The sequence below is a fragment of the Ambystoma mexicanum genome, chromosome 13, assembly GCF_040938575.1.
Source record: "Ambystoma mexicanum isolate Mex_15411 chromosome 13, UKY_AmexF1_1, whole genome shotgun sequence".
Lineage (NCBI taxonomy): Eukaryota > Metazoa > Chordata > Amphibia > Caudata > Ambystomatidae > Ambystoma > Ambystoma mexicanum.
This window is the reverse complement of record NC_090938.1, coordinates 282694690-282721369: the sequence shown is the minus strand read 5'-3', so window position 1 is coordinate 282721369 and position 26680 is coordinate 282694690. Positions and strand designations below refer to the sequence as shown.

The following is a 26680-nucleotide window of genomic DNA, read 5'->3' as shown; positions in this document are numbered from 1 at the left end:
TGCGCTTGCATGCACAAAACACGCAAGCACCCGTTCGCCGATTCATGGAACACAATGCGTGGGGCTTACACGCCGAATCCCTGCAGGTCCAACACGTCACTGCGATACCACAAACGCCTTGCATGAGACTCCCAGTGAAGGTGCATACCGTCTTGCGCAGTCACATAAAAAGTGGGCGGAACATGTGGAATGGGGAAAAACAGCCTTTTTTGGGATGCCTGATGACCAGGTCTATGGCAGGTATAGGTTTCCACCGCATATCATATTAGACCTGGTCACGGAGTGGGACCCCACTGAGCTACCTGTGGTCTAGATGCAGTTCTTTAGGGTACTGAACCTTGTGGAGTTCAGAAGCCTCCCTGCTTTCGCTCAGCTCCGCATGTCACAGGTGTCTAAAGGAAGAGAAGCAGTTTTTGGAATGTTCCTTCCCATCCTTAAAATGTTAAATGTAAGCATTTCTAAACAAAGACTGGTGCTTTCTCCCATCAACATCCATTCCCACCAAGATTCGTCAAAATCAATTGAAACCAACAATTGAGTTTTTTTTGTTTTAATGGAATGAACGTAAGGCTATCAGCTTTGGGCAATGAAGCACCCAGTGTGGCAATTTTTCAATGTGTCCTTCCACCTTACAGAATCGACAAATTGCTTCATTTTCTGAAATGTGTTTCCTTTCCACAGCTATGTCATTGGTGGGAACAATATTAAGTCTTACTCGTAGCAGTAAGTCTCGATAAACAGAGGATGGAAACCTTTTAGACACTGCATTGAGAGAGACAGCACAGAGAGAAAAACAGCGAGGAGAAAGGCAGCAGAGAGGGAGACAGTGCAGAGAGAGACAGCACAGAGACAGGACTGAGTGGACAGAGCAGAGAGAGAGAGTGGCAGTGCGTAGAGAGACAGCAGAGAGAGACATCACATAGAGTGAGAAGGAGTGATAACACAGAAAGGGCGAGGAGTGACAGTGCAGAGAGACAGATGGGAAGGTAGCAGAGAGAGTAGCAGTGTAGAGTGACAGCACAGAGAGAGAGAGAGAGAGAGAGAGAGCACAGGGATTGACATGTATGGTAAATCTGTGCATTGTTGGGTTGCTGCGTCTACCAGGTCCTGTTTTAGTGTTGTTAACAAACAACTATGCATGTTTCCCTTGGCTCCTTTTAGGTTGGTCTACTAGGAAACGGTCCAATGGGCCACAATCTGGCTGCATCATATAGCCAAGGGGGCAGTGGACGCATAGCAAATTTTAATTGCGTAAACAGTGCTTATTCACAAATCCGCCTTTGTGCGTTTTAAAACACGTAAATCAATCTTTGAAAGTAATTTTTCAACTGTTGCCTGGTTAATCATCTCCACAGCATTTGATGAATTGTTATTTATATGGCCCTGTACATAGAACAAAACGCATGCAGTTTGTAGGGAATCCTACAAAGTTTAAATACTAGAGACTTGATTGACATCAAGGCAAAAGAATAAGAAATGTTTTTATCTGTTACTTAACGAAGTGAAGATTGAGATGTGATGTAATATAATGTAAATGGTTAATTTAACTTAATTAGTAAAGCCGAATGATGGTTTGTAGATTTTGTTTTAAACCAATAAACATTTATAAAAAAAATAATTAAAAAAAAATGCAGTGTCTATGCTCTCTGTCTCTGAGTTGTCTGTCTCTAAGCGCTGTCTGTCTGTTAGGGAGAATTCTCAGAAATGGGCTAATTCCCTCCACCTTAGAGACCCCCGGCAACTTTGCAGGATTTCGAGGACTTGTTTTCTTTTTACCTGGAGAGAGTGAGACCCTTTCCCCACTCTCTCATGTGTTTTAATGGGAGCCGGACAAACTCCATAGGCATCATCTTTTACACTGTGTCACACACCACCTTCAGTGCAGTGACCCAGGGAAGTGTTTCAGATTTCCCAAAGGTTTAAATACCTTCTCTGGGATAAACTACTGTTTCCCAGAGCAGTAAAGTGAAATTGACTTTGCTTACATTGTAACAATAGGGTGCTGGAGGGGTTACCCTTTGTCTAGCTTCTCATGTAACATTTTTATGTTACCCTTTCCTAACTGAATGGCTGATGGCAGTGGTTTAATTTTAACTACAGTGGTGTGCATTTACCGCGGGCTGCGTTCACAGCTGCAGTAAAGCACCCAAGGGTGCCATTTTTGTCAAAATGGCCCCAGTCTTCTTTTTTCGCCATTTCTTTGTGGAACGGTCCTTCTTGAGATTTACTCTGTGCACCAAACCAGGTTTGTTCCTTTGTTCGCTTTGCCTTTGGCGGGATTCACAAGTGAATCCCGCCTCTGGCTCCAGGGTGTCTGGGGTGGGCAGGAAGTGAGGGAGGGGCCCGAAACTCCCTGTGCTTAGTCTCCTAGGAGACCCAAATGCACTCTGTAGTGATTGGCCGGCTGACTGTCCGGCAAGAACAGCCACCCGGCTGTGTGCCTGACAGCTCGGCTGGAATTAATGGGAGAGAACTGAATAAAAGGCAAGACTTTTGGCTTGGAAGGCAGAGTCGAGCACTGGACGAAGGAACTGAAGAAGATCTTCAAGAGGACGCCTGCTGCAACTCCTGGACTGTTGGTTTGCCAGGTGAAGCCCTGCTGCTGTGCTGAAACTCCAAATTCGTATCGACAGAGAAGCCTCTGCAAGGACGACTTCTCCCCTTGAGTTGGTGGGACCAATCAATTCGTAAGTAAGCCACCTGGACATTCTCTCTCATTCTCTCTGAGCTGGTTGACTCTCCACAGAGTTGCTGTTGGAAACCGAAACGCCAGGGAGAGGAACACCAGATTGTGTGAATTGCTTTTAAGCTGGCCAAGAGCTCCAGGAAGATCCTCTGGACTCCCAGGAAGCAGGACTCACTGAATCTGAGCCCCCTCAACAGAGTGCGGGACCCCAGAAGCAAGGAAAGCCCATCTCGACAGCCAGGAACCGCTGTGTTGCTATTTGCGGTAGTCGCCAGGAGCTGAAACACTGAAGTGACCCTTTTTGGAAAGATTGCTGGTTGCGAGCGGTGACCGTCCCATTGCAGTGCAGGAGTCCTCCCTCTTGACCCCACGACTGAGGCTCAGGAACAGTGAGATCTACAGAGCTGCGAAGGAACACAGTCATCTGCTACACTTTTTCTTCTATACAAAGGTACTGTAAAAGTCTGAGAGAACTTACCTCTTGCTGTAGAGTTGCTTACATCTTCTACTACTCACAAGTATAACAGCTTGTGGCCCTACATTGATTCTTGTTTTTCTTCAACGACTTCTAAAACATTGTGCAATGACTTTTTTTACTTACCTGCAAATAAGTGCTTCAGCTCATATAGACCTTTGCCCATTGACTACGGCTTAGCTTGTTGTCCTGAATGACTCTTCTTAGGGGATCTGAAAGTATTTGCCTGCTTAAGAATATTTGTTAAAAATAACCTTTTTCTTTGACTTACTCCTAAATACAACAGTGATATATAAATGTCCCCAGCACCCTAGCTATTGAAGTCTCCCGAGGGTGTAGATTGTGTCCGTGGGCCATCCCAAAAGGGTACTCACTAATTTGGAGATATTAAGAGTGTGTATTTTAGTAAGGTATATTTGAGTGTTACTGTTATATTGCTCCCTTCTGAAGAAGGACTACCCTAACTGTCTGATAAATAAATGAATAATTGTTTATTCAAGAAACCTTGTGTGCAAGTGTTTATTTGAATACTTGTGACTGTGAATCTCTGTGTAACTCCCCTACAGTTCACATTGACCCCTCTTGAGATAAGCCTGGCTGCTCAATCACGGTACCAACCTGTGTAGTACAGATTTATACCAAAGGTTGGGTTCCTATTGCCAGGAGGTCAGAGTTGTTGTAGTGCACCCAGAGGGTACTGCATACAATATTGCCTAACACTGTCTATGCTGTCTGTCGCTCTCTCCTCACTGTCTATCTCTCCAGTGCTCACTCTCCCTCTTTCTGCACCCTCTCTGTGTCCACTCTGTCTCTTGGCATTCTCTCTCTGCACTCTCTCTCTGTGCTGGACCTTTCTATGCTGACTCTCTCTTTCTCTGCGCTTGTGCGGAAATACTGACAACTTTGATATTCTCTTCTCCAACGAGCGTAGAATGCTGCGGTGCCAGACTGTTGTGTAACTCTTCATATGTAAAGAGTGAAATTACAAATGAGCTTTTGGACAGACAGTCACATAATAAGTAATTTAGTGAGGGCGCTGTGGATCCATTAATGAAAGGGCAGATTGTGCGTGTCAGCCTTGGTGTAATTGCAAGAGAAAGATACTCAAGTAATAAACCCCACGCATTAATGTCATCAATGAAAAAGGAAGATCAAGCAGAAGGCCATTCCTAGGGAGTATTGCCAACAAGAAATGTCCCTGTAAAAAGAATGAATACATTATGGGAAGTGCAGGTTGGCTAAAAAGCACCCAGTGTCCATGAGAGGAAAAGAAAGACTGGTGAATGAAATGCAGAAGTGGTACAAGGTGGGTGGAGTTAAACTCAACCAATCTTGGGCGGAGTTAAACTCAACCAATCTTGTGCATACACTCTTTCTTCTTGACTGCAATACTCGGTTGAATTGTTTCTCAGACCTTGGAACCAAGGATGATGACAATCCTCATAGTAATTAGAAAGGAGGACAAGCGGGTGGGAAAGCGGTTGCAGTGGAGGACATTAAATGTTGCATTTCTTTTGCTGTAGAAAACTAAAAGGAGAGTTAGGAGATTGATCAACTGCCAGACGATCATCTACAGTCTTCCTTTAATAAGTCACAATTTATCATATTGCATAGCGGTGCCCCACACTTGGCCAATATCTGATCACAGTGATAAGTGCACGTCAATATTTCTGTACTGTGAATGTGTCTTATGTTTCTAGAGACTTTGAGCCTAGCTAAACTCTGTAGATGCTGGTTATGGTTAGGAGAAACCTGGTTTTCGTGCTGCACCAGAGGAGCATTTTAAACATGGATATGTCTTTGAGGAATGGGGGATTACTGTGTATCGTGACTGGTGGCTGTTACAGAAGTAGAAGATGAAGGGCTTGATTAATTGTCAATGGCAGAAGTGAATGGACATAGGAGGATGAGATGCCGGCATACCTGAACATTTTGTGTGACGCAAAATAAGTAGGCAAGCCATGGGTAATGGGAGAATGTGTCTACTGGTTGGAGCATAGCAAATGATGCTCAGAAGAGGGGAGGAGAGGAGCATTTGATACTTGGCTCAGGAAAGTATGTTGATCAGGGGAAGGGCGTGAATGGGTTGGGGGCTCCCAGGAAGCTTTGCCTATGTCCGCTCAAGCTTCAGGAGGCAGTTGGAGTAGATATAACATTGTCGAAAGACTTGTGGCATTGGGGATCTGGCGGCAGTCTTCAAACTGACACCCAACTTGCCAAAAGGTTGCAAGATAGTGGGGCAGGGGGACAACAAGAGCCATGCATATGGGATACGGTCTAGTGGGTTGAAGCTTGCCGTGGGCAACCCACAGGAGTCTATGTTACATGCTGTCAGCTTAGTTGGTATGAAACCAGCCTTTCCACGAGGTCACTACATACAGGGTATCATGGACCAAGTGGGGCCTTTTGGACAGGGACAGAGTGTGAATGCAACGCGGCATCATATCAAGGTGCCTCCACTGATGCAGGTTGGTTGATAGGCATTATGCAAACATAAGGAATCAGTGAGACTTGTACAAGGGCTGCGGATTGGCAACATCCTGTGACTAATGAAGTGTGTATGGTCACTGATGGGGACTTGGTTGAGGTTTTCAGGACCATTACAGTGACACATCTCTGATGTCATAGGTATCAAGTAGGATCAAGCAGGTGTTTCCTTCATTTTCTTTGGTTTGATGCTGCAGCTGTTTCCGATCCCTACCTTGCTGTTTGTTGGCTTCAATGGCAGTTGTAGAGTCTGTCTTCTGGGCTTGCCCTTCAGCGCTAAACTGAACCTTCTGTAGCTGCACCTCTTCTTCCTCAAATTCCATGAATCTAAACAGTGGGAAACGACCCGACACATAGAAAACAACATGTCACACTAGCTAGAGTCACCTTGTCACCACCACAATGCTCTAAGCACTCAACCGGTGGCTAAATGGGCGAGTGATATGCAGCCTGTTATGTCTCTTAGCCTCATATGTTTATTATCTGCTTTTAATTAGCTTGATTCTATCATTATACTCAAAATACATCTTCAATGTTTAACTACACATCTAGCCAAGAGAATGATTCATTGCTGCTCAATCAGGAACAGTTATGAAGTTCTCATTTGCTTTAGTATTCACATTTTGAGATTAGAGTATACGTGTTTGTATACGTCAGCACCTTCACCTATTTTGGACACCAAATAGAAAGTCATATTTTCACTGGCTACTTACATGACGCACATTGGTATTGTCACAATTTGACTATACGTAAAACTTCAAAGGCTCAGCTTCCTTGCTTAAAAAGCAACTTACCCAACTTTGCTACTCCTTTGTCTGGTGGGTTTTCCCCATTCAATGATGCCTTCCACTGAAGCCTCCACCCTACCCTGTCTGGTGACAGTAAGCATATCTTCCATTAACTTCCACATACTTCTGGGCCTACAGGGTTTTTGTTGCCCTGTATAAAATGTATTGTCATGTGAAATTGTATTATATACTAGTAATAGGGTTCTAGCTCCAAATCACGAAGTGCTTAGAATCATACCTATGTGTTGCTGGATCTAGACCCTGAAGTGGGTGGCACTGGTCATAAACTCTGGAGGATAAATATGCATCTACTGTCAGATAATAGTTTTATGGAATCTATAGAAGATATTATTAAACCGCTTATAAATAAGTCCATGATTGAGTAGAGGACTATTTTATATTTTGGTATGCCCTTAAGTCAACAGTTAGAGGACATATCTGTTTTTTTGCAAAGGTGAAAACAAAGAGACAGAGGATTTAGAGTTCTCCCTGAGTTCTGCAGAAGTGGACTTTGCATCTAACGTACATAAGCTAATCTGAATGCCCTTTGAACATTTATCAATAAGCTGCATTTTTTATTGCATCAGGAGGCTGAGGGGGAGTTTTCTATCCCAGGCAGGCCGATGATGAGTTTTGAGATACAGTGGGTAGGCTAGTGGCCTCTCATCTAAAGAGATTGGTAGACAAGATCATGGTATAACCACTACGTTCTTTTGACTATTATTCAATTTTCTACTCTGCTGATTCTGTTCTATATCATCAGGCATTAGAGGACTTCTTTGCAGATTTGGTGGTGCCTATGTTGGATCAGGTAAATAGGGTGACCTTAGATGCAAATTTGTCTGTGAATGCTCTCGTCTGGATGGTTTTCTGATACAGTTCTAAAATAAATTTGGCCATGTTCTTTTCCCAGTCTTAGAGAGTTTCTTTAATGAAACCTGTCGGTTCTGTGCTCTTCAGCAGTTTATGACTGTGATTTACACCAATTCCCTAGCCTGATAAATCCACCACCTTCTGTGCCAACTTACAACCAATATCATTACTCAATAAGATGGAAAGCTTTTATCTAAAATCTTTGCTATGGGGCTGGATGGTGTGATACTGCAGTTGCTCCATCACAATCAATTTGGTTCTGTGAGAGGCAGGCATGAAAATGACAATAGCAGGGAGCTTCTGAATACAAGCCGTGTCCACGGGAATGATCCAGACTTGTGCACTGTGGTTAGTTTTAACACACAAAGAATGGGAACACAGTATGCACACCAAGTTTTAACAAACGTTTCTACAGGGTTAGATATTTAGTGAGGCGCAGAGGAGAAAAACACTGCCTTGACACTAGGCAATGGTACAAAATAAGGAAAAGGAAGTGTCCACGGGTTGTGGATCACTTGCCTCCCCTGCACACTCAGGTTATTGCCAGTGGCAATCAATTGTTCAAAATGTTTCTCTAATACTCTTGAGGATCTGTTTCAGTACTCCATTTCTGGTCTGAACTGCTTACACAGCAAAGAGGATTAACTTAGAGTTGACTTAGAGTAACTGGCTAATTAGCCATCAACTGGGGTTATCTCAATCTGAACTTTGGTAATAGTCATTTACACGCTTTCTTAATCTGTAGAGGCAATAATTATGCAGTCACTTGGTTATTGATTTCAGTAGAAAAATACAATTTATTAATACATGCCAGTTTATATTCAGCAATATTACCAATTGTTGATCATCATATAGTGTCATGTCTTCAATCACAAAATATATGCATTTTAGGTGCAGTAGAGGCCTAACTACTGTTCGAAATAGCTCAACACGTTTCGGAAGTAATTTTCCCTTCTTCAGGAGCAAAATATTCTATGTTAATAACTTTCAAACTTCATGTTTTCATAATCTGGGTTCTTCCGGACAATCTGTTTCCCTCTAGAGAGAAAATCACAGAGAATACTTTTAGTCTATTGTTCTCCAATTGCAATGTGCATGAGTACTCATTTTTACATTTTTTACAAATCAAATGTGTCTCTACCTCTCATTGGTGCCCCTTCAATGTATCTCCGGCTGGAGTAGTCAGTAATCAGGGTGGGTGACCCCTCCTAGTATAGTGATTTGGTCCCGGGTAGAGGCTGGAGCTGAAAAGTTCTATAGGAAAGGATATGGGTCCATAATTCTGCTTATTAAAGTTTTACAAAATGTCTTCACGGCTGAGTAATTCTCAGTTACTACTATTGGAGTCTTGTATAGGTAAAGAAGTGAGTCACTCACCCCTTCATGCGAGTGAGGTCAGGATATGCAGTGGTCAGTCCAGTACCCAAAATGGTGGGGGAAGGTGAGCTTGTCAGAGCAGGCATTACCTGTAGGTAAAAAGCGAAGTTGGGTCAACCCTTATCCTGTCCACACTATGTGGAAGTTAAATCAAAGGAAATCCTCTAACCTTATATATTTTGTTAGGCTTCTTACCTCTCAGTTGCAGGTAAGTGTTCCGGGAAGGAGTCCACGAATGCAAAGGAGCGCGGACATCCCATTGTTATTACCTAGACGCGGCGTCAGTGCACGTCAGCGCGATGACGTCAGATGTAAACATCCGACGTCATCACGCCGTGCGCGCGTCATCACTCCAAATCTCTGCGAGGGGGATAGGGCTGGAAACTGAGTGTACAATTTCATACAATCAATGTCAGGGCCATCTTGAATGATGGTATGAATCAGTCAGATATCAGTCAGATATGGAATACCTTACATGGAAAGATGCTACAGTCAATGATGAAGCTGGCGGTTGTGGCCCCGTTGGCGTATGAGCCGCCATTGAGTTTGCCGCCATGCTCCCACGCACCGTATTGTGACGGTCTAGCCTTTCAGGCTACGCCGTCGCAAGCCTTTTTTTCTGGCATTCAACCCGGAAGCCGACACGTTGCAACCTTCGCGTTCAGGCTTTCGGGTTGACACGCTGTTTTTTCCTTTGCTCGTACTTGTTTCTTCCCCCCCCCCTGTTCGTCTTGCTTTCTGCTCTGTCCCAGCGGTCCCTTCTCTTTTCCGGCCTTCTACTCCATGTTCTCATTACCCTCGCTTTGCCTGCATACCCCCTACTTACCTTCCCACCGCTTTGTGCATGATTGCTGAAAACGACCAGGGTACTCCTACATTGGAAACACACGCATCACACCGGATCTCCTCTGCATTACACCAAAGAAAGCGAGGACCGCCGATTGGCAAAGGGGTTTTTTATGCCGTAAGGCTTTTTCACCAGACCAGTCTGCTGCGGAAGGAGTGCCCCTCCTAGACCTCTTTTCTAAGGGTCAGGGTGGCTTCCTCTCGCGGCCGACCTTATCTGCACAGCAAAAAAAAACCTTGTGGCAGAAGAGGTTCGGAGGAAAACCGGAACCCGAAGCATCAGGTGAGGAGGAGGAGTGGGAGCGGGGTGACCAGGAATCGGGGCCATCTAAAACCGGGCTTGATAGTTTGCAACGCCAAAGTGTAGCAATGGCCACCCCTGAACAGATCCAAGAACTGGTCACTGCAGTTCAGGCTATGAATGTAGAACTACAGAATGTTAAGGCTGACAACGCCGCTCTAAGACAGATGATAGCTACCCGAGAGACTCGTGAGATCGACTTATCTCCTATGACTTTGTCTTCAGGCAAATTTGACGGGAGCCCCAAGAAGTTGAAAGAATTTATTGAAGCATGCTCCATTTATTTCGCATTTCGCCCCCAGACCTTTTCTTCTGATCACACCAAGGTCGGATTTATGGTATCCAACATGACTGGAAATGCCCTAGCCTGTGCAACACCGCAAGTCCTAAACAACGATCCCGTCACCCGTGACTATGGGGCTTTCCTGACCCGGCTTAGGCAAACCTTTGAGCAACCCGAAATCACGCATCTAGCATCTGAAGAACTCCTAGATGTTCAGCAAGGGTCTAGTGATTTACTCACGTATATTTCCACTTTCAAGAGACTTGCCACAGAAGCAGGTTGGCCAGAACGGGCTCAATATACCATATTTCGTCGTGGTATCAAGGAGGAGATCAAGGACGAACTAGCCCGCATCGCCCGACCTACCACCCTATCGGATTTGATGTCTCTCGTGCTCCAGATTGATTACCGGCTGAATGTACGAAGGGTAGAACGAAGGAAGCATAAGCCCCCTGTGCCCCACACTCCTGGTGCCTCCTCCCTGCCTACGTTGCCTCCCCGAAGTAATAATGAAGAACCAATGCAGATAAGGGCTGCTCGAGCTCCTTTGACTTCAGACGAGCGAAGAAGACGGAGAGAGTCAGGCCTCTGCATGTATTGTGGGTCAAATTCTCACCTGCTTCGTAGCTGTCCGGATGTACCCCCTAGGAGAGCGGGAAACGATCAACCTCAGAACTAATGGGGACGAGTCTCCGAGGTCTAACTCCAAGTCCCTATGTCACGGTAACCATATCCTCACCCACTGACACCATGGATTCGCGTCTTATGGTGGTGGCCATTCGACTGGAAACTCCAACCTCAGTACTCCATACCATGGCCCTTTTGGATAGCGGCGCCGCAGGAATTTTTATGGACACCCAGTGGGCACACCAACAAGGGCTCACCCTGCTGAAGCGGGAAGACATCCAAAAAGTGGAAGGGGTAGATGGGTCACCCCTGTCATCAGGTCCCATAACCCACTCTACTGAACTTCTCAAGGTGCTCATACTTCAACACACGGAGCAACTACAGTTTGATCTTATCCGGGCCGCCCATTTCCCCATCATCCTGGGTATCCCCTGGTTTAGGAAACACAATCCAGCCATCGATTGGACCCGTAACACTATGTCCTTTGAGTCTGTATTTTGTAGGCAAAATTGTTTATCGTGGATACTTAAAGAGACTGTGCAGATCCTGACTCCCGAACGCAAAGAAGCATGTGACATTTGTAGTGTACCCCCTGATTTGGCTGACTTCCGGGAAGTCTTTAGTGATAATCCAATTTTGGAATTACCTCCCCATCGCCCGGAGGATTGTGCCATAGAATTGGTACCAGATGCCTTAGTGCCTTTCGGGCGCATGTTTCCATTACCATTACGGAAAAGAAGGTCCTACGCACCTACTTGGATTCCCATTTAACCAATGGGCTTATCCAGCCTTCAAGATCCCCAGCTGGAGCCCCTCTTTTCTTCATTCCAAAACGTGACTCATCTGAGCTACGACCTTTCATTGATTATAGGGGTCTGAATAGGGTCACTGTTCGTGATCGCTATCCTATGCCCCTGATCTCTGACATTTTGGAGGCCGTTCAAGGAGCGACCATCTTTTCGAAATTAGATCTACGGAGTGCCTACCATCTTCTATGCATAAGAACAGGGGATGAATGGAAAAACGCGTTCAGAACTCCCTTTGGTTTGTTTGAGTACAGAGTCATGCCATTTGGGTTAGTCAACGCCCCGGCAATCTTTCAACGGTTTATGGAACGTCTGTTTTCTGATCTGTTGTATGTGAACACTATTGTCTACCTCGATGACATCTTGGTATTTTCATCTTCTCCACAAGAACATGCCCAACATCTGAAGACTGTTCTCCTTCGTCTTCAATCTCAACACCTCCTGGTCAAACCCGAGAAATGTGTATTCAGTACCTCCTCAGTTCCTTACTTAGGTTACATCCTCTCCCAAGAAGGCATCTCGATGGATCCCAGGAAGGTGTCTGCCATCCTGGAGTGGCCCGCTCCCTCCTCCCAGAAAGATGTACAAAGGTTTTTGGGTCTGGCTAATTTTTACAGAAAATTCATTAGACAATTTTCCCAAATTGTACTGCCTATCACAGCTTTACTCAAGAAAGAGGCCAGAAACTTTGTCTGGACTGACCAAGCTTTCCAGAGTTTAAAGAAGATTTTCTGTACCGCTCCTGTCCTGCATCAGCCAGACCAGACCCAACCTTTTATAGTTGAAGCAGATGCCTCTGCAAGTGCTTTGGGAGCTGTACTCTTACAATCTAAGGACGGAGAAGAACACCCAGTGGCCTATCTCTCCAGGACCCTCTCAGCAACCAAAGGAATTACTCAGTAATAGAAAAGGAATTGTTGGCCCTCAAGACAGCGTGTGAAGAATGGAGGCACCTGTTACAAGGAAGTGCCCATCTGGTTATACTGCGCACTGACCATAAGAACTTGCAGGTGCTCAGGAACATGGAATGTGTCAATTCCAGACAGGCATGCTGGGCCCATTTTTTTAGCCAATATGATTTCTCTATCACGTACATTCCTGGCACCCAAAATAGCCTGGCAGATGCTTTATCCAGGCGAGACTCACAAGCTGCTCAGTTGGTTCCGCCCTTAGAGTACATGTTTCCCCGCAACCGGGTAGTGGGGGTTATTACCTCCTTTCTCCAGGATGTTAGATCTGTTACTACACCGGAGCTGGAGATGAAGGTGCCCCTCAACCAACGGAGACTGGTTAGATGGTCTGAGGGTCTATTATTCGTAGATCGGAGGCTATGCATCCCTTCAAAGCCTTTACAACAAAAGATCCTGAAATGGGGTCATGACCACGTTACTTCAGGTCATAGAGGCATACGAGGCACTTTTGATTTAATATCCCGTTCTTTCTTCTGGCCCTCTCTCACTCGAGACGTTAAGAAGTACTGCCGTACCTGTCAGGTTTGTGCTAAGAGTAAAAATCCCACTCATAAACCCTATGGCTTGCTTGTGCAATCTGAGACACCTGTTCGTCCCTGGTCTCAGATTTCAACAAATTTCATAGTCGACTTACCTCCGTCCCAAGGGTTCTCTTGTCTGATGGTTACGGTGGATTCTTTCTCCAAACTGGCTCACTTCACTCCGCTTGCAGGGGTTCCATCCGCATCGGAGATGGCTGAGGTATTTCTCAAGGAGATATTTAGGTTACACGGTCTGCCTGATAAAATAATATCCGATCAAGGCAGCCAGTTTACTTCTCGTTTCTGGGGAGCCTTATGTCAACGGTTAGGTATCGAGCGGGCACTCTCCTCTGGTTTCCACCCTCAAACCAATGGCCAGACCGAAAGACTCAATGCCTCCTTTGAGCAGTACCTTAGGTGTTATACCAATAGCTTGCAGGATAACTGGGTAGCCTTATTATCGACAGCAGAATTCACATATAACAATGCCATACACACTGCCACAGGCCTTAGCCCTTTTTTCTGCACTTACGGAATGCATCCTCGTGGCATTCTTCCAGTGTGTAATCCCCCTACCACCATCCCTACTATAGAATCCACTTTGGCAGACATAGCCTCAGCCCACAAGGTGGCTCAGCAGAATTTACTTCAGTCTCGAAGGAGATATAAGGGACAGGCTGATCGATTTCGAATCCCCTGTCCCGATTGGAAGGAAGGGGATCGGGTATGGCTATCTACTAAGTTCCTGCCTCGGTGGCTCCATCCATCCAAATTAGCTCCTAGTTATTTGGGACCTTTTAAGATTTCTAGGAGGGTTAACCTCGTGTCATATAAATTGCTGCTTCCTAAGAGTATGCATCGCATACACCCAGTTTTTCATTCCTCCCTCCTTCGTCCGGTGGATCCGGACACCCCCTCCATTAGTAAGAAAGGGATACCGGATCCTGTGCCATCCTCCCCAGAGGAGTATGAGGTAGCGGCCATAGTGGATTCCAGATACAGAAGGGGCCGGCTGGAGTATTTAGTATCCTGGAAAGGTTATCCTCGTTCCGAGGATTCCTGGGAACCTGTCTCCCACATTCATGCTCCTATTCTTACCCGACGCTTTCATAGACTCCATCTGGGTAAACCTGGTGGTATAGGTCTGGGAGGGGGGTATACTGTCACAAACCGTGGAAGCTGGCGGTTGTGGCCCCATTGGCGTATGAGCCGCCATTGAGTTTGCCGCCACGCTCCCACGCACCGTATTGTGACGGTCTAGCCTTTCAGGCTACGCTGTCGCAAGCCTTTTTTTCTGGCATTCAACCCGGAAGCCGACGCGTTGCAAACTTCGCGTTCAGGCTTTCGGGTTGACACGATGTTTTTTCCTTTGCTCGTACCTATTTCTTTCCCCTCCCCTGTTCGTCTTGCTTTCTGCTCTGTCCCAGCGGTCCCTTCTCTTTTCCGGCCTTCTACTCCATGTTCTCATCACCCTCGCTTTGCCTGCATACCCCCTACTTACCTTCTCACCGCTTTGTGCATGATTGCTGGAAACGACCAGGGTACTCCTACATTGGAAACACAAGCATCACACCGGATCTCCTCTGCAATACACCAAAGAAAGCGAGGACCGCCGATTGGCAAAGGGTTTTTTTATGCCGTAAGGCTTTTTCCCCGGACCAGTCTGCTGCGGAAGGAGTGCCCCTCCTAGACCTCTTTTCTAAGGGTCAGGGTGGCTTCCTCTCGCGGCCGACCTTATCTGCACAGCAAAAACAAAAACCTTGTGGCAGAAGAGGTTCGGAGCAAAACCGGAACCCGAAGCATCAGGTGAGGAGGAGGAGTGAGAGCAGGGTGACCAGGAATCGGGGCCATCTAAAACCAGGCTTGATAGAAAGTTAATTACACCACCCTCTTTATTCCATTGTTTGAAGCTTTGCATGATCATCAATGTGCTAACATTGTGGTTAATGGTCTGGTCTCAGACAGTTTTTGTTTGCAGAGAGGCCTCGTTAGGGCTGCCTCCTTTTTGGCTTTTTTTGTTCAATAATGCAATTGAACCATTGGCTGTAGCAGTTTGAGGACATGAAGGTTTTGCTGGGATTAGATAAAAAGATTATACATCTATAAGCATCTATATGCATTTTATATGTAGATAACTCACTATTTTTGCTGTCAAACACTATGAGTATGTCTACGCAAGTCCTTTTTGAACTAATGGTGAAATTTGGGCTTATCGCATATTTTAAAGAAAATCTGAATAAAACACAGGTGGGTCAGAACTCTGTGTTGTGTCACTGATGTTCTTTGATGACTTCAATATTAAGTGGACATGAAAGGAATTTAAATACTTAGACATTTCAATGTTAAGGAAAATTAAGACTATCATGCAAGGGAACTACTCAATTATGAAGACTGTCAGAGATGGAGTAAATTGCAGCTCTGCTTGTGGCATAAAAGACATGTTATTAAGATGATAATGCTACCTAGGTTGCTTTATGTTTTTAATATGGTTCCACTACGACTATACAGAAGGGTTGCGCACTCGACAGAGGTAGTCTTTAGAAAATTCATGTGGGATGGGAAATTGAAAGTGATGTGCAGATGAAGTCTTCAAAGAAGTCTGGACGAAGGGGTGGTTGGTTACCCCTCACTGAGGCACAAGCATGAGGATGTTTTAAAGTATGTCTCACTGAGCATGGCGAAGGTGGCTTTATCTGGAACATGGATTGGTGGCCCAACTCGACAGGTTGCGTTTTTGTCGATGAACAAGTGTATCAGTAACAGATAGGTTTTGCCCATGGTAGCCCAAGCAGTTGAGCAGTATAGGTCTGCAGTGATAGATATAGGGGAGAATACCTGCTGCATGAGGACGCATTTTATGGAACAATCCATCTCAGAAGTCTCATAACAAAAAACGGAATTGACACAAGTGGATTAGCAATGTTTGGGCAGGTGGCTCCTTGCTGTCTTTTGATTTCCTGTGTTTTAAGTACAAATTGTGGGAAGGTGAAAGAACCAAGTACATAGAATGACTAACATATTTGATACACTATGTAGAGGTGCATGGTGTGGTGATGATGTACACTCTCAGTTTAGCTCATCATGTTTCTATGTTACTGGGGACAGGAGATTCTGTTTGTGTTTTGGAATGCCTTTATAAGAAAATTTTGGAGGCAGAGCTGGGAGTGGTGATCAGGCAATCCCTTTGGGGTATAGTGTGTTCTAACTTGAAATATATGAAAATAGACTTCAATCTAAGACTGTGCCAGCAGAAGATTTTTTAAAGGCTATATTGTTCACCAGCAAGGGTGTTGCTATGTAAGCTGAGCTTGTCCGATATCTGCTGGGCTTGTAATAAAGGCAGCTGCTTCAACGTCCTTATGTTCCTTATATTCGGGGAATGCAAGAGAATGTTTGGTTGATTTTTAGATTGATGTTCTTTATAGAGTTGACATGGTTATGGATCCCTGTGAGCGGAAGGTGATATTCTTGGGCCGTTTACATTCTCCCTGAACCAAGAAGGAATTCTTTGGGGTGTGGAAACCATTCAAAAACCCATGTGGGAGGATTGGATGTATTGAGTGTTGAGTGTTGCTACTATCCACTAGTATATGCACTATGGGTCCCTTATAATGATATATATATATATATATATATATATATATATATATATATATATATATATATATATATATACACTAAAGCCACAGTAGTGGCTGTGTAGTTATGGTTAAGTTGCTAATCCCATAGGAAGAGCACTTTTTGGGCGGCTTATAACTTTGCTCCCCCTGGACGAATCCTCACCAAACTTTGTAAAAGAAGTATACGGCCCACTCTGAATGTTTTTTGCAAAGTTTGGTGAGGATTCGTCCAGGGGGAGCGAAGTTATAGGGGGGGTTCCAAAACTTATTTTTTTCCCATAGACTGAATGGGGAAAAAACTTTGCTCACGCCTACAGGCCAAACCGCTGGAGGAATTTTCACCAAATTTGCGGCAGGAGCAGCGGCTTGGTCCCGAATGCGTGCTTTTGTAAATTTGGTGAAAATCCGTCCAGTAGTTTTTTAAAAAATAACCAGAAAGTAGGTCAAAAAAAATGTGTGATATCTATATCCGCTCCGCAGACATGCTTCCCTGTTCACTCCGCGGACAGGACACCGATTGACTAAGCGGCTCGCATTATGTCCGCGGACATATGACGTGTTCGCTGATTGGGTGGTGAGGAACGTGAAGTGCATCAGATTGTTTTGATGCGCCCCCATCTTGGATCCGCGGACATTCGCGGACAGTGCATTGACAAATGGGGGAGAAATACCACTTTGGCAAGTGTGTTGGTGTGTAAGAGTGTTTGGGGAGGGTGGGGGTGTAAGAGATGGGTGAAATGCTGTATTTATTTAGGTGGCAGGCAGCCCCGTTGTGTTTGTCTTGTCCGCGGACAGCCGCGCTGTCCGGGATGTCCGTAACTAGTCAAAAGGGGGGTGTCCTAAGGACACTATACCTGTCCGTGTTGTACGCAAGCAAAATGAAACTGTTCTAAGAACACGCGCAGTGTTCGGGATGTCCATAATTAAACAAAATGGAGGTGTCCTAAGGACACTATACCTGTCCGTAATGTCCGCATGCAAGTTGAAACTGTTCTAAGAACACATTCGGTGTCCGGGATGTCCGTAATTAACCAAAATGGAGGTGTCCTAAGGACACTCTTTCTGTCCGTACTGTCTGCAGGCAAGTTGAAACTGTTCTTAGAACACGCGCGATGTTCGGGATGTCCGTAATTAAACAAAATTGAGGTGTCCTAAGGACACTATACCTATCCGTGCTGTATGTAAGCAAAATAAAACTGTTCTTAGAACACGCGTGATGTCCGCAGTCATAAAAAATGGCCATATGGTATGGTAAAATATTTGATTCTATGGTTGTGATCTATGGGTGTGATATGCTGCGGTGGTTGTGGCCAGGGCCTAGAGTCTTGGGTGCATGGCCAAAGGCTGTAGGTTGTAGGCCATGCACCCAAGACTCTAGGACCTGGCCACAACCACCGCAGCATATCACACCCATAGATCAGACCGATATAATGGAATATGTATGAAATATTTGTAAATCTACAGTTTATGTACTGTTTGAGTTGTATAGTTTGTATGTGAAGTTTTGGCTACGTCATGTCATTAAGATTTTAGAGTTTGGTAAGAAGCACTGCAGTATAACATATCCATGGAAGTAAACATTTTGTATTGTGGTGTACGGTTACATGTTTGCTTCAATGGTTGTGTTATGGAGCAGTATTTATGAGTTGTATTTATTATAATATACTTACTGTTTGGTTTGGTAACTGGAGCACATATATTATTTGTCAATTTCTGTGATAAAAGAAAAGATCATGTTAGTGTCGGTAGTTTATAAAAACTTATAACATTGAATAATAGACATTTTTGCTTCATTTCGACCCTCATATTTAGTACTTTACAAACCAGTGTTCTGTGCAATTTGCTCAGTTTCTGTGTTTGTTGTTTAAATCATTGTGTCATGGGGAAAAAAAAATCCATGTTGTATTAAAAAAAACCTTTTTTTGTTTTTTTGGAACAGTACATTTATTTCTGTGTTTTCAGTGTTTACTTGTTGTTTCTGGCTAATGTTCTTTCTGTTGGGTTGTTGCAGATTGTTACTTGTAACTGGTTATAGTTCTTTATTTATATTCTCAAATTGCTAATCGATCTGTTGGGTTGTTGTAGATTCTTGGGGCAGTTAGATACATGTTGATGTATTCTAACTGTTTATTTCTTGTTATTTTTCAGTGGTATTGATTTATCTGTTTGGTTGTTGCAAAATCTTGGGGCAGTTAGATACCTGTTGCTGTATTCTGTTTATTTCTTCTTATAATTTAGTGGTATTGATTTATCTGTTTGGCCATTGCAGAATCTTGGGGCAGTTAGATACCTGTTGGCGTATTCTAACTGTTTATAGTTTTCTAATTGAAGTTTTATTAATGTTTATGCACTGATTAGTTATTAAATTTTGGTTTTAAGAATATTAAATAAGCGTCTATAAGATTTGCTGGTAATCTTTGCTTTAAAGTAATGGTACTATCATTACATTCAAACTATCCACAATTCGTTTTTTATTTATGCAGTGTAGTGACCTGCATTGGTTGTGGTTCCTGCATGGTAGATTATACCTATGGTTGTGAAGGTTTTCTTACCAAGTAATACTTCACCATGTGTGAATCCAGTCAGCTTGCAGTTGTTTTTAGTACCATTTGCATTGTAACGTAGAAGCATTAGTATTACATATTTACTATGTGTTTGTATTAGTAAGGTGGAGCAATTATCTGAATTGCAGGTAGCACATAATCTGCCATGGTTTGCATTTTGTACAAGTTGCTGAAATGGAACGAATTCACAGTTTGGTATGGATACATACACAAAACGTTAATTAGGGATTTCTCTGTGTTGCATATTGTTGCACAGAGTGCATGTATGTTTTCACGTGTATGAAATCTGGAAGATTTCATTTGTAGGTATGTTTTTGTTTTCCAGTACTTGTAGTAAGTACACTAGACATTCTTGTGGATCTTCTTGTGAGTTTATATTGAATTTCACCATTCCAGCACAGTAGTCCAATTCTTGTCTTATTCCATGAACACTATATGTGTTGTCAGGATTGTTGGTTGCATTTCTATGAAGGACTAACATTTGCAAACACAATTGGTCTGTACTGTGTAGGTAAATGTTGTCAACAATTAGTGGCAATTGAAATAAAATATTGATTGCTACATTTGCGTAGCAATTTACACCAGTTATATTTGAAAATTTGAATGGACCAGATAGTTCTGTGTCCAAGTCATTTTTTCGCAGTGTGTGTTGCTTCTTTGAAGAAGTACCTGAGTTACTGTGAATAATAGATTCTTCTTTGGTTGTAGTAATTGATGAAGTATTGGCTTCTTTTACTCTCTTTGCAGGATTTGCAGAGAGATCCTGTTGCATTTCTGTTTGAATTAGTTTTCTTTTACAACATTTTGCTTTTTGTGGAACAGGATATGTTTTTAGATGGTGGGTGTATAGTGAACGTAATCTATTGTATTCTAAAATGCAAGGAATATCAGCGTTTACTTTACTTGCATCAAAGTTGATTAGAAATAGACCATCAAGTGTACGTAAGCGCGATTGTGCTACATAGCTCATGCCTTCTTTAAAGACTGTCGTCCCAGTATCTATCAATGCTTTATCTAAGGTAAGACCTTGTGATTTGTGAACGGTGACTGCGTATGCTAGAGTTAGAGAAAATTGTTCTCTACATACATACTTGTCTTTGAAAAGAAGGAATCGAGCTGTTGAGTGCCCTATCCTTTTTACTTCTGAAAGTTTGTCAAAGAGAATATTGACAAACTGAATGTTGTTGTCACGTGGGTATGTTTGAAAGCCAACAACTGTACCCAGTGCTCCATTAACTAGTCCTTGATCCACGTCAAGGTTACGTTTAAGCATTACTCTACAGTTTAAAGATCATTTTAATATTTTCTCCAAACCAGCTGTGTTGGAGATAGAATTTTCTAAGGTATTTAGTCTGTTGTGGCTTGTTGACACATGGGTAGTGTCATACCATGTACGTCCAGTTTGTCTGTGGAGCAAATTTCAATTATTGGTTGCATTTCTTTTTTCAATATTCTTTCATTGAATTTGGAACAGCTTGCAAGAGTTGGCATCAAGGACATACAATTGACATTTTTGTGTGCTAATTGTTCCATGACATCAGTAGCACATGAGTTATGACCATAAAGTGCATGGATGTGCCAGGTTTTTAATATTGCTTGTGCTTCTTGAGATAGTACACCAACTCTAATACTTTTTAAAATGTTGGCGGACGTGAGGTCTGCAGATTGGCACATGTTTTCTGTTAATTCTCTGCATTGGAAATGTTGCCAAAGGTTGACATTTCCTATGCTGCCAACAGTTTTACGGCAGAGTTTGTGTCCTAAGGTTTTAAAAATAGGTTCACCTTTCACTGGTGTCAATTGAAGAAGATCTTTGAAAACAATAATGTGTTTTCCTCCAAAGAGCTCTTCGTAGTTTGTTTTAAGTACTTCTTGTAATCTGAGGTGAATCAAAGCCAACATTAAGTTGGAGACCATGCTCACTTCATCTATTAGTAGCATTTTCATTTGTTTTAACACTCTGCGTAGTTCCATTGCAGCTCTGTAGAAAGTTTGTAATATTCTAATTTGTTTTGGTGTTCTACTGGAAGGAGTAGTAATTGGTGTAAAGTGACACCGCCTATGTTGTAGGCAGCTAAACTTGTGGGGGCAGTTACAACAGCTGACAGTTTGTTGTTTGTCAATTGTTGAAGGAACTTGCTGATGATTTTGATTAAGAATGTTTTGCCTGAACCGGCTTCACCACTGACGTATAGTAGTATAGGTTTGTAATTTTGGCAGGTACATTCTTTATTTTCATGTTGTACACCATGTGCAATTTCCCAGACACCCGTTCTGTCCGCAGACATCTTAACAGCCTTTTTTTTAAAAAATAAGACACAAAGGACTGAATTAAAACACATATAATATTGTTTTGATTATATACAGATACACCATTTATGAAAGAGAGGGAGAAGCAGAAACTGACACAAACACAGGGGAATTGGGGGTTTGGAGAGGGTGGATGGGAGGAGATGAAGGGATGGAAGTCTCATCGTAACGTTTTTCTTGGTGGTGAGGGTTTGGGGATAGCAGACTGGGACATGGAGAGGGGGAACAGGTGCATGTGGGACAATGATATTTAATTTTTTCTTTTATGTGGTCCTCCACAAAATGTTTCAGAAGATTGAAGTTTTCCATGAGCATGTCCATTTTTTGTTCCATGCACTGCAGAGTATTTTGTAATGTCTCTTTTGGTGCATTATTCTCAATATTTGTATGGTCTGTTAAAAAAAATATAAATGTTAAGTACACAAAAAATAATGATTATTAATTTGTTTATATAGAGAAGTGTCTACCATTAGTATTACTCTCCAGTCATTTCCTCATGTGGGAAATGTTCCTCAAGCCATTCCAAAGTGCTGGCCATTTTTGTGTAAAAATATATATATATTACTTTTAGTGTACCTAATACAGAAGGTTTAGAAATGTATAAGAAAAATTAAGTTTACTTACTAGCTTCTGGTAAATTGCGTTCTTACTATTCTGTAGGTCTGCTGTTGCTTTTAGCTGTGCAGTTTCTGTGAGGTAATTATGTTCAAAGGATATCTTTTTTGTTTTGGTATATTCCATTTTAGTACATACGGTATTTAAATGGATGGTTGATGTGTTAGATATATAGATTCCACTTATTATTTATTATGACATATAATGTGTTTATGTGCTGCTTTTTGAACTTGTGCAGTGTTTATATGACATGATAGAACAATTTAAGATACCCCCTGAGTTTTTGGGTAGTGTTGCTGTTGTCCGCATCCATCCGCGGACATACGCACAGTCCGTGGGCATCAAAATCACTAGCTGGGGGTTCAGTATGTTCTATGTTACATGCACATAAAGTCAGGGAATCCTAGGAAAGATATCAAATTCACAATATGAATATGTATATTCAGTAAAATAAAATTTGATAAAGGGAGTTTATGGTCCTATGAAATTCAGTAAAAAAGCTTTGTTAAAGGGACGTTATGGTTAAGTTTGCTACCAAAAACCTATGAAATTCAGTAAAAAAACATTGTTAAAGGGATGTTATGGTTAGGTTGCGCTACTAAAAACTTATGAAATTCAGTAAAAAAACGTTAAAGGGACGTTATGGTTCAAAATAAAACCAAAAAACTCCTTAAATTCGCTAGTTATGGTAAGCTACGTAACCATAACTCGCTCCATCACCGTGCATTGCTAAGACTAACACCCAGAACATCAAAGATGACATCACAAATGTCATTGATGACATCACTGATGACATCACATGTGCATTTACTTTTCATGAAAAGTCTGTACAAGGGATTCTTATTATAATGTTGACAAAAAAGTGTCAAGGATCATTGGAATAAATATAAGCTATGTAGCACATTAAGCAATGCATTGATACAAATAGCATTCTATTATGAAGTTCTTTCCAGTATACTAAGCTACTCATGTAGAAACATAAGCATTGTTTGCAGCATACATGATGGAGGTGCAATATTCCTAATCTTCCCATGTTGAATAGTGAAAAGATAAATGCTTTCTTATTAGAGTTTTGCATACTATGAAACATTAGCTAATAAAACCCACTTACTACATAATTGCATTATTGCAAACAAAACACAGACAACAACACGTACAAATATGAGCCTATAGAGGGAAAATGAAGTAAACAAAAAAACAGCAGTATTAGCAAACAATCTTCATACCCTAACTGATTATCTGCATACACAGAAATGATTGCTCTGCTTCAAAGCTACTACTTCACTATGTATAACTATCACATATTGTGACTAGACCCTAAGGAAAGTAGTGTGAGTACAATGTATACAAATAGTAGCATATCCAGGGAAAGTACAGTAATAAAAAAACAACAGACCTATAAAAAAGTGTTGATAAGCTTACTAATCATCTTCATACATAGAAAGCATTGCTGTCTTCCAAGTCTGTGTTTTCCCGTATGTATACGTTTCATATGCTGTGAGTGAGCCCCAAGTGAATTACTGTAGGAACATATTTGAAGTATAAGACTACAAATATAGTACTTTTTGAATTTTTAGTTCCTGACTGTTACTGGCCTAGATATGTCAGTAAAGGAAAAAAAGAGGGAGCCAGACATGTGATTTCATCAGTGATGTCATCAATCAAATTTGTGATGTCATCTTTGATGTCCTGGGTGTTAGTCTTAGCAGTGCACAGTGGTGGCGCGAGATATTGTTGCTTAGGTTACCATAACTGGTGAATTTCTGGGGTTTTTTCGGTTTTACTTGGAACCATAACGTCCCTTTAACAACGTTTTTTTCACTGAATTTCATAGGTTTTTAATAGCGCAACTTAACCATAACATTCCTGTAACACATTTTTTTTCACTGAATATAGATATAGATAATATAAGTTTGATAAATGTTTACTAGGATTCCCTTAGTTTATATACACATAACATAGAACATACTGAACCCCCTACCTGCACTAGTGGTTCTGATGTCAGCGGACCATGCACATGTCCGGGGACGGAAGTGGAAACTGTACATGTAAGACACCAACCATTCAATTACATACCATATGCAACATAATGGAATATACCAAAACAAAATAAATATGCCTCGAACAGAATTACCTCACAGAAACTGCCGAATGACTGCCCCCCAAAACCCTGAGCAGCCTCGCATGAGGAATCTGCTGCTGCCTGCTGCCACCGTGCCCTGCCATTTGGTGCCTGCACATCTGCCATCTGCAGGGGTCCAGTTGCTGTGACCACCCCTGCTGGAACAGAAGACTCCCGACTGGTATTCCATCGTTCCACAGCCCAGCCCCAGGACCCAGTTGCCCACCCACACCTGTCTCGGGGGTCGCCATGTCGGGGCAAACACCATCAGACACCACTGGTGACCCCCAGCCTGAGAGGCAGAGGGCTACCAGCTTCAGTGACAAGGAAGTTGGTATCCTGGTGGAGCAAGTTCTGGGGCATTATGATGCCCTCTTCACACCATCGCACGCCGGCAAGGAAAGATGTGAGAGGATCTGGGAGGACATAGTGGGTGCCATCAACGCGGAGGAGGTGGCACCCTGCAACATCAAACACGTCCGGAAGCGCTGGGAGGACTACAAATCCAGGACCCTCAAGAAGGTCTGGTGTCTCTTGGAGGCAGAGGATGCAGTGGGGCACCGGGCCCATCTTACCAGCCAACAGATGAGGGTCCTGGAGTGCATTCACCCAGTGCTTCTCCACCAGATCCTCAGGATACAGGCCCGTCTGGAGTCGAGCGGTAAGTGGCCATGCATTCACGTTTGAAACAGTGCATGTTGAAGCATGGTGGTAGTTACCTACTCAGCTGCATGTGTGACATGGGTCATGTATGGATGTGTGTGTGCAGGGAAATGATGGTGCTGCATGTGAGACTAGTCAGGTGTGACCCACATGGATGGTGTAAGCGTAACAATGCATCATGCTGAGCAGCATGCGGAATGCACACAAGTATGAATGCCTGTGTCTGTACCTTTACATGTCAGTGGTGTGATAGATGTGTGCTGCTGTCATGGACATGCATTATGTACATGTCTGTGTGTCAGAGTAGTGTGTGCACCATGGATGCATGACACATGTCCGTGACGATGTGTTGAATCACTGATACTGGCTACTCATTCTTGTATCCACTGTGTCTTTGGGCATACGGGGCCAGATGCATGACCCTCCGGTGATGCGTGTGCATGTGATCAGTATGACCCATGATGTATGTGAGTTTCAACTCAACATTGTATGTTAATAGAGTCCCTTGGACATGGATGCAAATGTTGATTGCATGCGCCGTGCCTGTTTCTGCATATGTGTTCCCTGCATTGACCCATGTGTTGTGGAGGGACATGATGGAAGTGACGTTTGACAGTGCCACTCATGTGCTATTGCTTCCTGTCTAGGGGACTATTGTACAGTACCCTGATGCTTGTGTTCTATGTCTCCCTCTACACAGCAGCGAGTGAAGAAGAGGGCGGAGATGGTGCTGTGGAGCAAAGCGGCGGGGATGCCTCCACCGGCCGGCGACGCAAGGCCCAGCTACCCTCCCATGAATTACCATCATCTGGGAGCGAGGGGACTGGTGCCGCGTCTGCCACTATGGCTGCAGCGGAAGGGGTGGGTGAGCCCCCACAGGGGCTTGCAACTGCGGAAGACGGTGTGGTGCCATCCAGGTTGGTGGTTCGCCCACAAGGAGGAGAAGGCCGCTACTGAGCCGCACATGGGGCCTGGTGGGGCTGGTACCACTGGTGCAAGTGGTGCAGTCCAGGGGCAGGAGGCAGTACAGGTCGCCTTGGAGGGGCCTGTGCATGTCACTGTCCCTGACCCTGTTACTGCACCACCGTGCACCAGCATGGACGCCCCATCCCAGGTCCGCCCGTAGTTAGGGTGGAGGTCCACATCATCTGACACTCCTCTACCTGTGGACGAGGGGACCTGTGACCGTATGGAGACCGTCCTGATTGGTGTCGCGTTGCGCACGTGTGACATTTGTGATGATGTGCGTGCTTCCTGGGGGGACCGCGCATGTCATCATGAAGAGTTGCGTGCCAACATGGCCCAGTGTGGAGGGGCCATGGTCGAGGGTTTTGTACATGTGTCGAGCACTCTGGCGGCCCTCTCCTCCTCTGTGGAGACTATGCGCCAGTCGTTCTCCATGCCGTCTTCCGGCCCAGATGCCACCAGGGCCCCCTGTGGACCTGCCCTGACCAATGCAGCCAGCTCGGTGGAGATCCCATCCCTGCCACAGTCGGGAGTCGGAGGTCCAGCAGGGGTGGACACCCCAGCAACTGGAACCCAGCAGATGGAGGCTGTGCCGGCATCATCGGGCAGGGCACGTGCACGATGGCGCTGGTGGGTTGTGTCAGAGGCAGCGGCAGGCTCAACGTGGGAGGCATCATGGCCCAGGGCCATCTACATCAGAGGGGCAGGCATCGACCGGAAGGCAGGAGGACCCTGGAATGGGAGTGTCTTCCGTGTGGCAGTGGTTGGGCCAGCGGATA

The 26680-nt window shown here is 43.9% G+C and overlaps 1 protein-coding gene across 1 annotated transcript in view; it reads right to left on the bottom strand.

Moving 5' to 3' along the window:
- Positions 1 to 26680, bottom strand: part of NUTM1 (NUT midline carcinoma family member 1) — a 308696-nt gene that overhangs the window by 37783 nt on the left and 244233 nt on the right. The window contains exon 3 of the mRNA XM_069632625.1: positions 5863 to 5975. Within this exon, the coding sequence (XP_069488726.1) occupies positions 5863 to 5975 (113 nt within the window). The remainder of the gene's footprint in view (positions 1 to 5862; positions 5976 to 26680) is intronic.